The sequence below is a fragment of the Cyrtonyx montezumae genome, unplaced genomic scaffold (genome assembly GCF_038088225.1).
Source record: "Cyrtonyx montezumae isolate F1298 unplaced genomic scaffold, pur_monq_1.0 scaffold_37, whole genome shotgun sequence".
Classification (NCBI taxonomy): Eukaryota; Metazoa; Chordata; class Aves; order Galliformes; family Odontophoridae; genus Cyrtonyx; species Cyrtonyx montezumae.
In genome coordinates this window covers 75,768-89,177 of record NW_027072042.1, presented here as the reverse complement: position 1 = coordinate 89,177, position 13,410 = coordinate 75,768, and the positions used below count along the sequence as shown (strand labels likewise).

The window sequence follows — 13,410 nt, the reverse complement described above, 5'->3', positions numbered from 1 at the left end:
CACCCGTTCCTTTTGGAGCCCTTGATGCCCTCCAAGAACATTCATCCCTGCCCCTCTTACACCACAAGAACAATTGGCAACTGGGGTCAAGGAGAGGCCATTGCTCATGAAGACCTATGGGTTCGGTACAACACCATTTCTTAAAAACCATTTATTACAAAACAATTAAAAAAGAAAACAAACAAAGAGAAGAAACAACCACCCTTCAGGTGCATGGCTGATGGTCACTGCTGGCATCACGGAGGCTGTCAGCAGGAACAAATGCTTTGGAGGATAGAGATGCGGAAGACTGCAGTGTCCAGAGGTTAAGGTTGGTGCACCATTCGGGTGGAGGCAGGTGTAGAACAGTGCATGGGAAGGCTGCTGAAGCGGTGCAGAAGGAAGTGGGAATCAGCCCCATCATCCGTTGCTCCAAGCATCCATCCTTCACAGTTCGACTCAGGGTGATCCACATGGCTTCACCTCCCTGGATGTAGATTGCAATTCACATTTTTTGGCATCAGACTTTGGATTCTGGGCTCTTTTTGGAGTTTTCTGCCAGCTTCTTCTTCTCTGGGTCTGCTTCAGTCTCTGCTAAGTCGCTGGCATCCTTCTCCTGCCTCTTGAGGATCACGTACACCATCACGAAGCACAGGAAAGCACCCACCTCAAAGAAAAACTGGAGGCCGAGATACCTGTGGTGTAGGAACACAAGAAATCAGGAGAAGAGGAGAGGAGAGGAGAGGAGAGGAGAGGAGAGGAGAGGAGAGGAGAGGAGAGGAGAGGAGAGGAGAGGAGAGGAGAGGAGAGGAGAGGAGAGGAGAGGAGAGGAGAGGAGAGGAGAGGAGAGGAGAGGAGAGGAGAGGAGAGGAGAGGAGAGGAGAGGAGAGGAGAGGAGAGGAGAGGAGAGGAGAGGAGAGGAGAGGAGAGGAGAGGAGAGGAGAGGAGAGGAGAGGAGAGGAGAGGAGAGGAGAGGAGAGGAGAGGAGAGGAGAGGAGAGGAGGTGGAAGGGTCCAACTGCTTGGTCACTTCAGGGCTGGGCAAAAGGGCACATTACTAAGGGCATTCCCCCCATCTTCTATCCTCACCACCACCCCTACCTCTGCCTGAAGAGGTTGTTGTCGTAGTATCTGCAGGCTGCTTTCCTGTCGCACTTTTTCTCCCAGAGAATGCAGGTGGTGTCTATGGCACTGCCATACAGAACAGGTCCCGGCATCCATGCTGCAAGCAGAGAAGCATTATTCCATTATGGGAGCACCTCTGGGACAGACCCAGCCCTGGGTGCCCTCCCCTGTGCTAAGAGGATGGAAAGCAGCTGGGTCTGGTCTTCATCCCTGTGGCCCATGAAGGACTGGTCCCATGCAGCATGCCCAGGACTGGCTGGGTTTGTATCCCCATGAGATGCAAAAGGATCCTTCTTTCTCATTGCTCTTTGACAGGGGGCCATCGCTCATCCCAGGAATGTTGCTCACTGCTTCCTGAACTGCACAGCTATGCCATGACTGAATTCCTCTGTGTGGCAATGCACACGACCTCCTGGTGAAAACCAGTTCCCACCATAAGAAAAATAACTACTGGGACCATGGGACGTGGTACAAAGCTGCTCTGATGCACCAAACACAGCCAACAGCTGTCCTCCTGGGCCTGAACCTGTTCCCTCTTTCATTTCACCACACATGCACCCCATGGAGATGACCCTTCACTTCCCACCACACACAGCTGCTTCACATCCCATAGAATGGAGTGAAACTCTGAACAAAGAGCACTTCCACGGCCCCAGGGCTGCTCAGGGACCCACGCGGATTCCTGACACTCGATAGGATTTTCCAGGACAGCATCTCAACTCACCTAAAACCCTCAGCAGCATGAACTGTATCCCAACTGCGAACGATTTGTCTTCAGGTTGGATGCTCCTGAGACACAAGATGGAAAGCGGGACTTCACTCACTTGTGCAAGGATGGGTATTTCCCTCCCCGGCATCGCAAAATATTGCAGCACCCGAAGTGTCATCCTTCCTCCAAACCACCAAGGACCCCCATAGGTCAGAAGAAAGGATGCTGTTTTGTACCCTGGGGCTGTGAGCTCCCCACAGCCTTTCGTGGCCTGGAAAATTGACTCAGCTCCTCAGGAAACAGAGTCGGTATGAGTAAAACACAAACAGAAGCCAACATAGCTCTGCCAAACACAAGGACAAGGGCTGCTTTCTGCAGCTAAGTGATTTCACCTCTGGGGAAGTGGCTTTCTTAGCAATGTGTATATTGGTGGCACCCCAGATTTCTGAAATAAACCTTAGGGGGCTGTGGTTTCAGCCACAGCTGGGAGGACCTGGGGTCAGCACACCTTCTCCTCTCAGTTTGATACGGGCAGGGCTCACTCACGGCATGAGCAGTGATTTCATATTGCCTGGGGGGGAGGGGTGGGGGGGGGGAGGTAAAAATAGGCTTTAACCACAGCTCTTCTGTAAAAAGTAGCTGTGTTGAGAGCATTAACCACGGAAATGGGCTGGAAGGTATCAGTTATAGACGATACGCAATTAAACCTCCTAGCTTAATGCGGAGCTGCATTAAAAAGCGATAAATCAGTGGTGTAGCTCGTGACTGAGGTATGGGCTGTGGGTGGGGAGAAGGAGCAGGAGGGCTGGTGGGCCAGAGCAGGGCGATCTGAGCACAGGAAGGGGGGGCTGAGGGCAAACACGGGCGTGCTGAGAGATGTGGCACTGACGTGGTGAGTGGGCATGGTGGGATGGGTTGGGTTGGACTCGGGGATGTGAGAGCTCTTTTCCCACCTGAATGATTCAGTGATTCTATGAACTAAGCCCTCAGCCTTCCTCCCCGCTTCAAGAACCCCTTGCTTTTCCAAATGCAGCTTCTCCATGAGCTCGGAGGAATGCTTGCAGCCAGCCCAGGACCCCCTGCCCCGCTCACCGCAGGATGAGCATGAAGGACGGTGTGTGGGACGTGCTGGCGAGGATCCCTGCCAGGCAGGAGAGCACCACGAAGGGCAGGAGCAGGTGGGAGCAGCCAGTGCCACAGGTACCGGGCTTGGCCGAGCCCGCAAGCCCATTTTCAGAGATGCAGGTGCAGTTGGTGTAGTTCTGAAAAGAGGAGAGAAAAGCTGCTCGGTTGGGGAAGGCAGTGGGGATGCCAGGGATAGCTGCCAGCTGATGTAGGGAAGGGGAGGGTGTTTGGGTTATGACTGTAAATAATTAGCAGTAATTAGCACTCAAGGCTTCAGGGAGCAGGAGGGAAAAATAAAGAAAAAAGCACAATGAATTCAACAGAGGGCAGCAGGAGCGTGTGAGGATACATGCTCTCCGTCCCCACATCAGCTCTCTGTCCCCACATCAGCTCTCCCTTCCCACATCCAGCTTCCAACACACCACTGGAAGGATGTCCCCATCCCACCAGGTCCAATGGACATCACTGGGATGTCACATGCATGAGCAGGTACAGCTGATGGGGAAGAACCACAGCAGTACCTTTGGTCCTTATCTGTGCTTCCAGAAGCACCTGTCTGTGCTCCTGACCCAGACACATCCTTGTGCTGTTCGCGTGGGCCCCAGCAATGCCCCCCTGTCCCTGCAGCCACCTTTCTGTGCTCGTGCTTCCAGCCCCATATCACTCCTGTTGTGCACCGACGATGCTTCGGCTCGGGTTTATTTGAATGTCATCATTTGTCAGCTGAACGCCTTGGCATCGTGCATAAATCTGGATTCTTGGCATGGAAACACCTAACACACAGCTGATAAAACATTCACATCTGATGTGAGCTCACTGTCCTGTGCTCTGTTTTGGCACAAATCCCTGGGGATGCAGGGGGAGATTGGGGGTGAAAGGGTTCACAGCCCCTTCTCCCACCCTCAGGAAAGAGGATTTAGCAGCTCAAATTAAGGCTGGGATTTATCTTCTTCAGCCATCTGAAATGAACCAAACCAAACCAGGCTCCTTCTGCACTCATCAAGGGAGACGTGGGTCCCCACAGGACGGCTCAGCCCTCCCCATAGATAAACGCCTGTGATAGCTGAGATTAATTTGGGTCAAGACTGCTAAAAAAGTGCAGTTAGACACACTATAAAGCTCTCTTGATCTATTATACTTCTCCCAGGCTCACAACACTCAGGACACTTGCGTAAAGCCAAGAGGAAATGAAGGGTTGGGAATGCCTGCGGTGTCCTCCCAGAGCCACGATGTGCCCCCCTCATCCAAAACCTCAGAGGATTTCACAGCAGTGTGACCCCATCTGCAAAACCCCCTGAGCTGTGGGGGCAAGCCACAAAGCTGTGGGTGGGCCAACCCCATCAAGCACACCGTCTGTGACGTGGTGCCACGGGGACTGCAGTGCAGAGCTGCTCTGTCTGCTGCAAGAACCACCAGAGAAATGGGATGAGGAGGAAAACCGGGAGCATCCCCTCAGCAGGAAGTGATCTGGGGGCAGGAAGGGGTTGTCAGAGTGTCATGCCCAACAGAAGCATCTGGCAACCGGCTCCTTGAGAGACAGAAAGGCTCTCCTCAGTGGTGCATGTTTCTCTCTTAGTTCTCCCCTATCAGACCCTCCAGTCACCCACATTTTGGGGTTGCCCATTGACCAGCATAGACACAGTGCAGCTGACAGCAGCAGGATCCAAAAAGGATTTGGCAAAAGATGCAAGTGCAGAAGGAAGGAGTGTCACTGGCTTTGATTAGGAGTGTTTGCGTGTAAAGGGAGACCTATCTTACTGTAGTCTGTAGCAATATATAATAATATATAGATAACATATAGATAATAACATACAGTGACTACACAGCCAGGAACAGAGCATATCAGAGGGCTGGAGGTGTCTTTGAGGAGGAAAAAGCAGTTGACGAGGATCTGTTGAGCAAAAGGCAGGCACAGGCGTGCAGAAAACACATCTGGGACCGAGCTCTGGCAGGAGATGTAGTTGTTATTAAAATTGAGTGTTGCTAATTAACAAAGTGCTGCTAAAAAGTCCCCAGCCAGTCACATGATGCAACTACATCCTGCGCCAAGAACACGATGGAAAACCACTTACCCTCTACAGATTGCTAACAGTTTCCAGCTAGGTCTTTGAACTGGGAAATAATTCCTTGTTGTTTATTCATTGGAGGAGACCAGTGGGGGTGGGCTGGTTCACCTCATGGTGAAAACGTTCCTTGAGTACAAGAGGTGTCACACAGGGTGACAAAGGTGTTTATTTAGCCCTGCCCTTATGGCATGTCCTCCAGTGCCATCACAGGATAAGAGAGGTGACGTTGTTGGCCACAGTTTGGGGTGAAGGGAGAGCAGGAGGGTTTTGTGCCATCCATGGATGATGTCCACTGAAGCTCCTGGATGGTGAGGGAGATACTGTAGGTGGGATCTGTGCTGCAGAAGCAGGGGTCTCTAGGGTGAAGTGGTGGATGGGTGAGGACGTGTCCTCAAAGGATGGGTATTGAAAAGGATTCTGCCCGCTGCCATGGCCAAGAACCTATACCAGCACTGGTTGTGTGGGCCACGTGCCACGCACTGGGCTAAGAAACACCGTCTGCAAAGGGTTTTCCCAAGACTCATCCCACAGGTCATGCAGAACACCAGAGAACCTATCTTCCTGACCTGAGCACTGTCTTGGCCATCCTTCATGAGCTGACCCAAACCACGATGTGAGTGCGGGGGGAATGACTCACCAGGACTGAGTTGTTGGCGATACTGACGACGCTGCAGCCAGCGTAACAGGGTGAGATGTACTCGATGCCATCAGAGCCACAGATGGGGTTGTAGGCTTTCTTGGGACAGTTACACTGGAGGCTGCACTCCGAGACGTGGTGTCCAATTTCAGAGCTACAACAGGAAGAAAACATGAATGCGTGGCATTGAGCGTAATTAATATGCATTTATACAGAAAATATACTGCGTTTATATAGGGTTAGGAATGAAACACCGATTGCTTAACCCTAAACCTTTCCCATGAGGAAAATTCCACAATAAAACCCAAGAACTTTGACTCGATGCCTGGAAAGAGCATTGGCCAATGGTCCACCGTGTTGCCCACTTCCTTCTTTTTGTCTTCCCAGCCCTAAATGTGGGGTCTTGGGGCTTTGTAACCCACAGGAACCACTTTGAGGCCCGCTGCGGCCACAGGAAGGTGAACAAGTCAGCATGCAGAAATGGGAATGGAGGCTTTGGGGAAGGCAGACAGCGTGGGCAAGGAGGCACGATGCTCCCAGGGCTGGCCTCTGGCTGTGTTATTCTCCCGGTGAGCAACGCGCTGTGCTTCCCAAGATGAAATCCTAATCTTGTGGTCTTTGTGCCAAAAACGCATCCTCTCAAGTTTCACAACCAGTGAAGCTTGGCATGAGTTAGGACGCGATAGACTCAGCGTTTATTCACAAAAGCATGAAATCCTCGCTTTGCTCTAAGGGAGTAAACCCAATTCTGGGTGTTCTCCTCAAGTCCCAGCCCAGCCCCAAAGCGTGCTCCCCACGGCCCCAGCAATGAGCCCCCCACCCCATTCAGCTGCACACCTCTCGCTGTAGGTGACGCCGGCGACCTTCTGAGTGGGGCAGCCGAGGAAGATGAGGGGTAAGGCAAGGATCAGGCAGAGCAGCATGCCGAGGATGCACATGGCACTGCACTGCCTCAGGGACATCTGGAACCTCTTCAGGATGGCACCGCCGACCACAATGCCGACCATCGCCCCCGGGATGTTCACAGAACCTGGGGAAAGGCAGGACCCACACTTTGGAGTCCGGCCTCCAAACCAGTGGGTTTCATGGTCATGGTGGGGATGGGTTGAGGTTGGACTTGGTGACCTCGGCGGTCTTTTCAAACCTTCATGATTCCATGATGCTACAAGTGGTCATGGTGAGGTTGGGTTAAGTTGGATTTGGTGACCTTGGAGGTCTTTTCCAACCTTCATGACTCCATGATTCTAGGGTCCTAAGATATTTAATTTCTACATAATGAAACCATTGATAGAACAGTGTGTCCGTTTCTGTTGTCATCATTACAGAACTATAAATGTTTCCAAGGCACGGTTGCAGTTTTGAAAATCCCAACTTATAAAGGGACATTGAAGAAGTGCAGTGTGTTTAATTCATCAAAGCATCAACAAAGAGGTCGTCTTCAGCCCATAAATACCCCGTAAACACCCGAGGAAGGAAAGGATATCCTGCTACAGAGAGTTTTCAGTTCTTACAGAAAATGGAGAAGTGAGATGCAGCAGTTGGGAATGAAAGCTGGATAAACCCATGTGAGAAATACACTGCATGTCTTTAATGCCAGTCATGGTGAATCAAGGCTGGGCACAACCCAGTAGGGCACATCAGTGGAGAACACCATCATTTCCACATTTAACCTTCCTATTTCCTTACTTTCTTCCAATTTATTTTTTAAAGATCCTTACTCTGAAGATGCACACTGCTTAGAATTACATTTAGAAAGATTCCCCTGTCTGTTATCTAGATCCCTGGGTGCCCTGGCTGATTGCAAGCCTTATTCCTCATATCTTGGTTACCATGACGCAGACAGGTCCCAGCCTGAGACCGGACGTTCTGGATATTAAAAGTAAAAACAGTTTGGTCTCATGAGAACGTATCCTGCTTGGAATGTCTTTGTTTCCCTCCTAACAATACCAACAGCAAGGAATTAGCTCAACTTTTATGAGCAATTAGTCTGACTACAGTAAACGTTTTGAAGATTTAGAGAAGATTAACACACCAACTGGGCCGCTCTCCTGCTGCAAAGCATCTTTACAATGCACATGTGGATTTTTGCCACTTTTCATCTGATTTCGTGTCTACTTTTTAAGAGAACCTTCACTAATGATCGATGTAAAGCAAACCCAACCATGGAAACAGGCACAAATCAATCCTGATGCTTCTTTGCTCCTTTGATGCAATGAGTTGTTCTCTTCTCCTTGGTTTTCAAAGAGGAGCTCAGAATCTGGCAGGTCCCCATGCACAACATTGGCACTTACCGATGATCATGTTGGCAAAGGAGGCCGTGAGGGAGAACTGTCTCTCCAGAAACTTCCCCATGAAGGTGGCCAAGCCAGCAACCATGGCCGAAAGGTTGACCTGAGCCAACACCACCAGCAGGAAGACGGGGTGGCGAAGGTTCCTCAGCAGGACCACAGGGAAATCTGAAAGGAGAAAGGAAAGTCTGCTGCATTCAAGGGGGGACAGCAAAATATCACCCACAGCAAATGGCATGGCTTCCCATTTCCCTAAAATGTTGGGCAGGATTTTGGCAACCCTGCCAGCAGCAGTGGGGTTGGAACTGGATGATCTTTGAGGTCCCTTCCAACCCAAGCCATTGTGTGACCCCATGGAAATTCACGTGCAGAATTAGTGATCTCAGAGGGGTAAGGTCTTCCGAGGATTTCCGCTACGAAAGGGCAGAATGAGTGCTTTCAGGATTTATCATTCCAGAGGTGTGGTGGATTGGATGTTAAGATGTCAGGTCAAAGCATCAGTGGTTGCACATGTGTCCCAAGGAAACACAGCCTCAGTTCCTTTCCCTGATCTTTCTGGCATGGCTTCTTTCTAAACAAGGAAAAGCAGCCGGGAGGTCACTAGGAGTTAATTTGCTTGTTTGCTGCAGTCAAAATCGTAGTGTCCTTTCTGTTTTGGTAATAAATATGCTTCTCTACTGTTATTATTACTCTCAATGGTTAGGATGCATTTTTCTTAATTACAGGCAACAAACAACACCAGCAGATTCCCCTGAGGCCAAACCCTTGGTACTTGAGCAAAGACATCTTCCTCATGCTGAAGGGACACTGACACCCCCCAGCTGCAGACCTCCAGCCCAGAGCTGCTTCTCCCCCACGCAGAGCCCTCTTTCCTGCTCATGCCTTTGCTTCACAGCACACAAGCAAAGGGAGTGCATAAAGGCAACTTCCAGACAAACAGCAGATGAGCTTCCCAGATGAGGGCTCTGAAAGCCAATATGTTGAAGCAGAGATAAGGAATTAACAGGGAGGATTAATGCAAGGGCCCGCTGTAAATTAATGGTGTTAATTCCCAGCAGCTCACAAGCATGAGGACAATCTTTCTATCTATCTGCTCCAGCAGAGGCCACAGCACAGAGAACCATCTGGTGCCTGCTGGGAGCTGCCCCAAGCTGCGCGTTCGCTGGAATTATTTTCATCCTAAGAAGTCACATGAAGAGCAAAGACCTCTCCTTGGCTACAAGAGGGTGACCCATAGGCAAAGGCAAAGCACGTCTTCGTGGGAGCATCCCCTTTGAGCCCAGCACTCTGCTCCCAGGGCTGTGCAAACTGCTGGAGGTGTTGGGGCCAAAGGAGGGCCCTAGAGAGCGACCAGGAGAGCAAGGTCCAAGAGACAAGGACATGGGCATGGTGGGGGTGAGTCAACGGTGGGACCCGGTGGTCTTGGAGGTCTTTTCCAATCTTTGTGATTGTACCAGAGGGCAATGGTGGGGATGGGTTGGTATTAAACGGGATGATTTTGGAGGTCGCTTCAAGCCTTAGCGACTGTATGATCCTATGAGGGAGGAGTGGTGGGAGTGGGTTGGTGGTTGGACAGTGCTACAGCACCAAGTAGCCAAATGCTAAAAGCAAGTGGAACAAAGTCCTAAAAAAACCTCTTTAAAATAGTAATTAAAAAAAAAAAAAGCCACCTTGAAACCATCTTTAGGCATCACTGAGAAACAAACAGGTCACGCACCCCAGACTTTAATTGCTTTGAAGATCACCTTTCATGGATTAATTCCCAGAATGTGCAGCAGCAGCTGAGCATCCTCCCAGGTGTTTTCAGCAGAAGGCTGGAAATTAGTGATGGAAATCAGCAATGGAAATGAATTCTAGCTCGCTACATCCTGCTTTCCTCGTTGCTGTGAGCAGGTCCAAGGGCTGTGAATGGAGAGCAGCAAAAGGAGCAGCCCAAAGTCACCCAGCACATCTGTGCAGGAGCCAGGATTGTTCCCCGCTGCGCTCTGACTTTCCTCGCTCTGAATAACTCCGGCGAGCGGATCCTGCTCGCTTCTCCAGAAGTTGACCTCATTGTTTGGAAAGGTCCCCAGTGCTTTGCCTGATGTTTGTCCCATACACAGCCCCATCCTGTTATTGAGACTGTGGATGTGAAAGCTCTTCCTGTCGTTGAGCCACAGCCCCCAGGGCTCTGCAAACTGCTCCTCACGCCTCGGACAGACCTGAAGCCCAGAGGCTGTTGGAGAAAATGAGAACACAAAGAACCTCATCCATGGGCTCATGTTTGTCCTCACTTGGTAGCCTTCATAGGGAAGACCTGGGGCAGAGGTCAGAAACGATCTGCTGTGATCCCAGTTTGGTCCAATTCCTGATGGAATCCTGATGCTCTCCTTCATCCCACCCCAAATAGGACACCCATAGCCATCAGTGTGGACACCTGCAGAAACACAACCTGCAGAAACGCACAGGGCTTCCTGCCCCAGCGGTGACAGCCACCCTGGTACTCCTTGGGATGTGATAGACCACCAAGAAGTCGAGGTCCAACCCACATCTCCTTGCCATAGCAGCACGGAGATGAGTTGGCTTCCAATTAACTTCTGATTTCTTTTGGCTTTGTCTAATCTGTCCCCATTACACCACCACACACCACTACCATCCACGTTCTGGATCTCATGAGGGTTTTGTGTGTGCAAGGATGGCAGTGTAGGCTGGGACTGGACACCGGTGTTGCCCCATTTCTGTAAGCAGGAGGTATGTGGTGGCTGGTGGGGCCAAGATCATAGAATCACAGAATCAGGTCCAACCTTCCAGATCGGCTCAGTGAGTCTCAACCCTGAGCTGTGCCATTTTAGAAAACTTCGGTCATCTCAGCAAGATTGCTCTCCTGGCCAAAATTATTGAAGCTTCATCATTTTCAGGTCTGACACTTAGGGGATAGACTCCCTGCAGTGATGGATTTATTTGCACAGCCCTGATGCAAACCCCAAGCAGAGGCCAGGTACCTCCTCCTCTCCCCACCCAGGCACAGAGAGCTCATTTCACTCATTTTTCAGGGGCAGAGAGCAGAGCATCGGTGTGAAAACCCCACCTGAATGCTATAAATCTGCTCCCATGCGACAGCTCCCAGCAGTGGCATGCTCAGTGCATGGTTTGCTAAGTGATGGTGCAGCAAAGTCGGTGGTGGAACAGCCCCCAGGCTGGCTGCTATAACCAAGCTCTAGGCTGCAAGTGAGTGGTGGAAAGAGCAGAGTGAAAACCTGCCCACGCTTGTCTGGCTGCGCCTGCCCTGCGCTGACCTTCGTAAAACAAGCGAGCTTCCCATAAATGAAAGGGATAATACTCAGGAAATTGACATGGATTGACTGCAGAGGGCCACTTTTCTTAAGTAATTGCCCAAGAACCAAATATTTATTTCAGACAAACCTGACCCATAGCCTCAATACACCCAAGCCCAGCTGATTCCCTTCAGCTCTGAGAGCCTCCCTAAGCCCCCTGACTTCCAAACAAGCTCATTGCACTGGATTAACTCCAGTGACCAGATGAGCCATAAAACCAGACCATGCTGAGTGCAGAGAAAACATCAAATCACAGAATGATTTACATTGGAAATGTCCTTCCAGGTCACCCAGCCCAACCATCAGTCTGGCCTACTGTGTGCCATCACCAAACCGCGTCCCTTGGTGCCACGTCCATGTGTCTTTTTGATCCCTCCAGGGATGGGGACTCAAGCACGCCAGTGCCTGAAGCCATGAGGGCTCTCCTTGAGATGTTGATGGACCAGCAGGAGGATGAGGTCCAATGCATGTCTTCTTTCCCACGCACTCATGTCCCTCACTCAGAGAGTTGATAAAAACGTCAAACATAATCCCCTCCAAGCAGGAGGATGCACAGACTTACATTTGATGAACTGGAGTAGAGAGAGGTTTTGCACGTGCTCAGACCTCGACCTGAGCTGGCGGAGCACATCCTTGCTCTTCTTGCTGCTCATCTCCTTCCCACTCGTCACCTGGGGACAGATGAGAGTTTGTCACTGCCAAAATTCCCACCCAACTCTCCCCTCTCTTAGCAGTGCTGAAGGAAGAAGGGGAAATCTCCCTCCAGAATCGCAGCCTGGGAGAGGCAGATGGCAGCCCACCCTCCTCGCAGATGGAGCTCTGTCAGCAAATCCTGCTGTCAGGATGAGAGCATCCATACCTGTGTTATGTGGCTAAGAGCCAATTTCTCCCCTTTTCCCAACGGGGCTGAATTATATTTCGTAAATATCCATGGGCACGTAAACCCAAGAAACAATGTACTCGGACCACTAAGCAAGGTCTACCTAAATGAGGTGAAGGGTGCTCTATTTTGGGATGGAGGATGAGCATTTCTCCAGTTTTGGATGCAGGATGAGCATTTCCCCTTAGTGGAGGTGGAGATGGGGATGCAGAGGCAACAGTGGGGACATGTCACAGGCTCTGATTTGTGTTGGGCAGCTGCGGACCCCTCACTTCTCTCAGCATCTTTCCACTGTTCTGGATTATGGGAATCCCAGCTGAATTCCAGCAACTCTGCTCTCTTCTGGTGCCTTTATAGGTTTTACACCTGAAGAACAGCAGTGTGGAAGGGACCTCCATTCTGGGGATCAACAAATCTGGAGGGCAAACAGGTCCGGGTATTGGTGCTTGCAGCCCTAGTGTTGGTTACAGCTTTATAGGAGTGGGACCCACATCCTGCCTGTCCCACTGCCACCACACTCCAAAGCAGAGAGAAAGAGGAGAGGCGAAACATGGGGTCCTTGGATCACCCCAGCTCCATCCTGACCTCCCTAGGAGCCTTCCAAAGGCAATGCCCAACATCCCTGCGGGTCACTCCTGCACCAGCGAGAGGGAGGCCAAGGGAGCAGGGAGTTTTCCGGATGCACATCCGATCCTCCCTTCTGCAGGCTTCAATCAGGGACGCGTGGGATGAGGGCGTGAATTAGGCAAGAAGTGCTACTACAGAAGTGTAACAGCATGGAGAGAGAGAGCTCAGGGGGAGTGTGGTTTGACGGAAAACCACAGCATATTTTCAGCCAGCAGCCCTGGGAGCCATGTCTGACATCCCACAGCACCGAACATCAGTGAGACAAATGCGTTCATTCGACGGAAACGAGATGTTCTGCGTTCCCTAAAAGATCTGGACGGTTCGTTGGTTGAAATGAGCTCTTTTCTCTGAAAGCGTGACATTAAACACTGCAAAGGTCAAAATGTCTCGTGCTGTGAATGCCACCATCTCTTCTGAAGAGTCTCTGCATGGTGGAAGTGGGATCTGAGCAGCTCCTTGTGCGGGTGCCTTTGGTAGAGCATAGAAATTGATATAATTTTCTTGAAATGCGCAGATAAAAATCCAGTTCCTCTCACTTTTCCATCAGAGCCAGACAGACAGGAGTGAAAACCACAGTGTTTTCCAAAAATGAATTCAAGCTGTTGCTCACTGCGTTTCCCAGCTGACAGCTGCTGTTGTTTCAGAGTGGGAACAGCACGCG

At 50.8% G+C, this 13,410-nt stretch overlaps 1 protein-coding gene across 2 annotated transcripts in view; it reads right to left on the bottom strand.

Annotated features, from left to right (window-relative positions):
- Positions 1-203: 203 nt before the first annotated feature.
- The window catches only part of SLCO2B1 (solute carrier organic anion transporter family member 2B1), a 37,011-nt gene continuing 23,804 nt past the window's right edge, over positions 204-13,410 (bottom strand). For both annotated transcript variants that reach the window (XM_065745811.1, XM_065745812.1), the window contains exons 8-15: positions 11,805-11,913; positions 7,932-8,096; positions 6,478-6,670; positions 5,641-5,794; positions 2,905-3,074; positions 1,828-1,892; positions 1,080-1,200; positions 204-674 (exon numbers count right to left, since the gene is read on the bottom strand). In XM_065745811.1, coding sequence (XP_065601883.1) covers positions 500-674; positions 1,080-1,200; positions 1,828-1,892; positions 2,905-3,074; positions 5,641-5,794; positions 6,478-6,670; positions 7,932-8,096; positions 11,805-11,913 — 1,152 coding nt within the window. In that variant the 3' untranslated portion in view covers positions 204-499. The remainder of the gene's footprint in view (positions 675-1,079; positions 1,201-1,827; positions 1,893-2,904; positions 3,075-5,640; positions 5,795-6,477; positions 6,671-7,931; positions 8,097-11,804; positions 11,914-13,410) is intronic.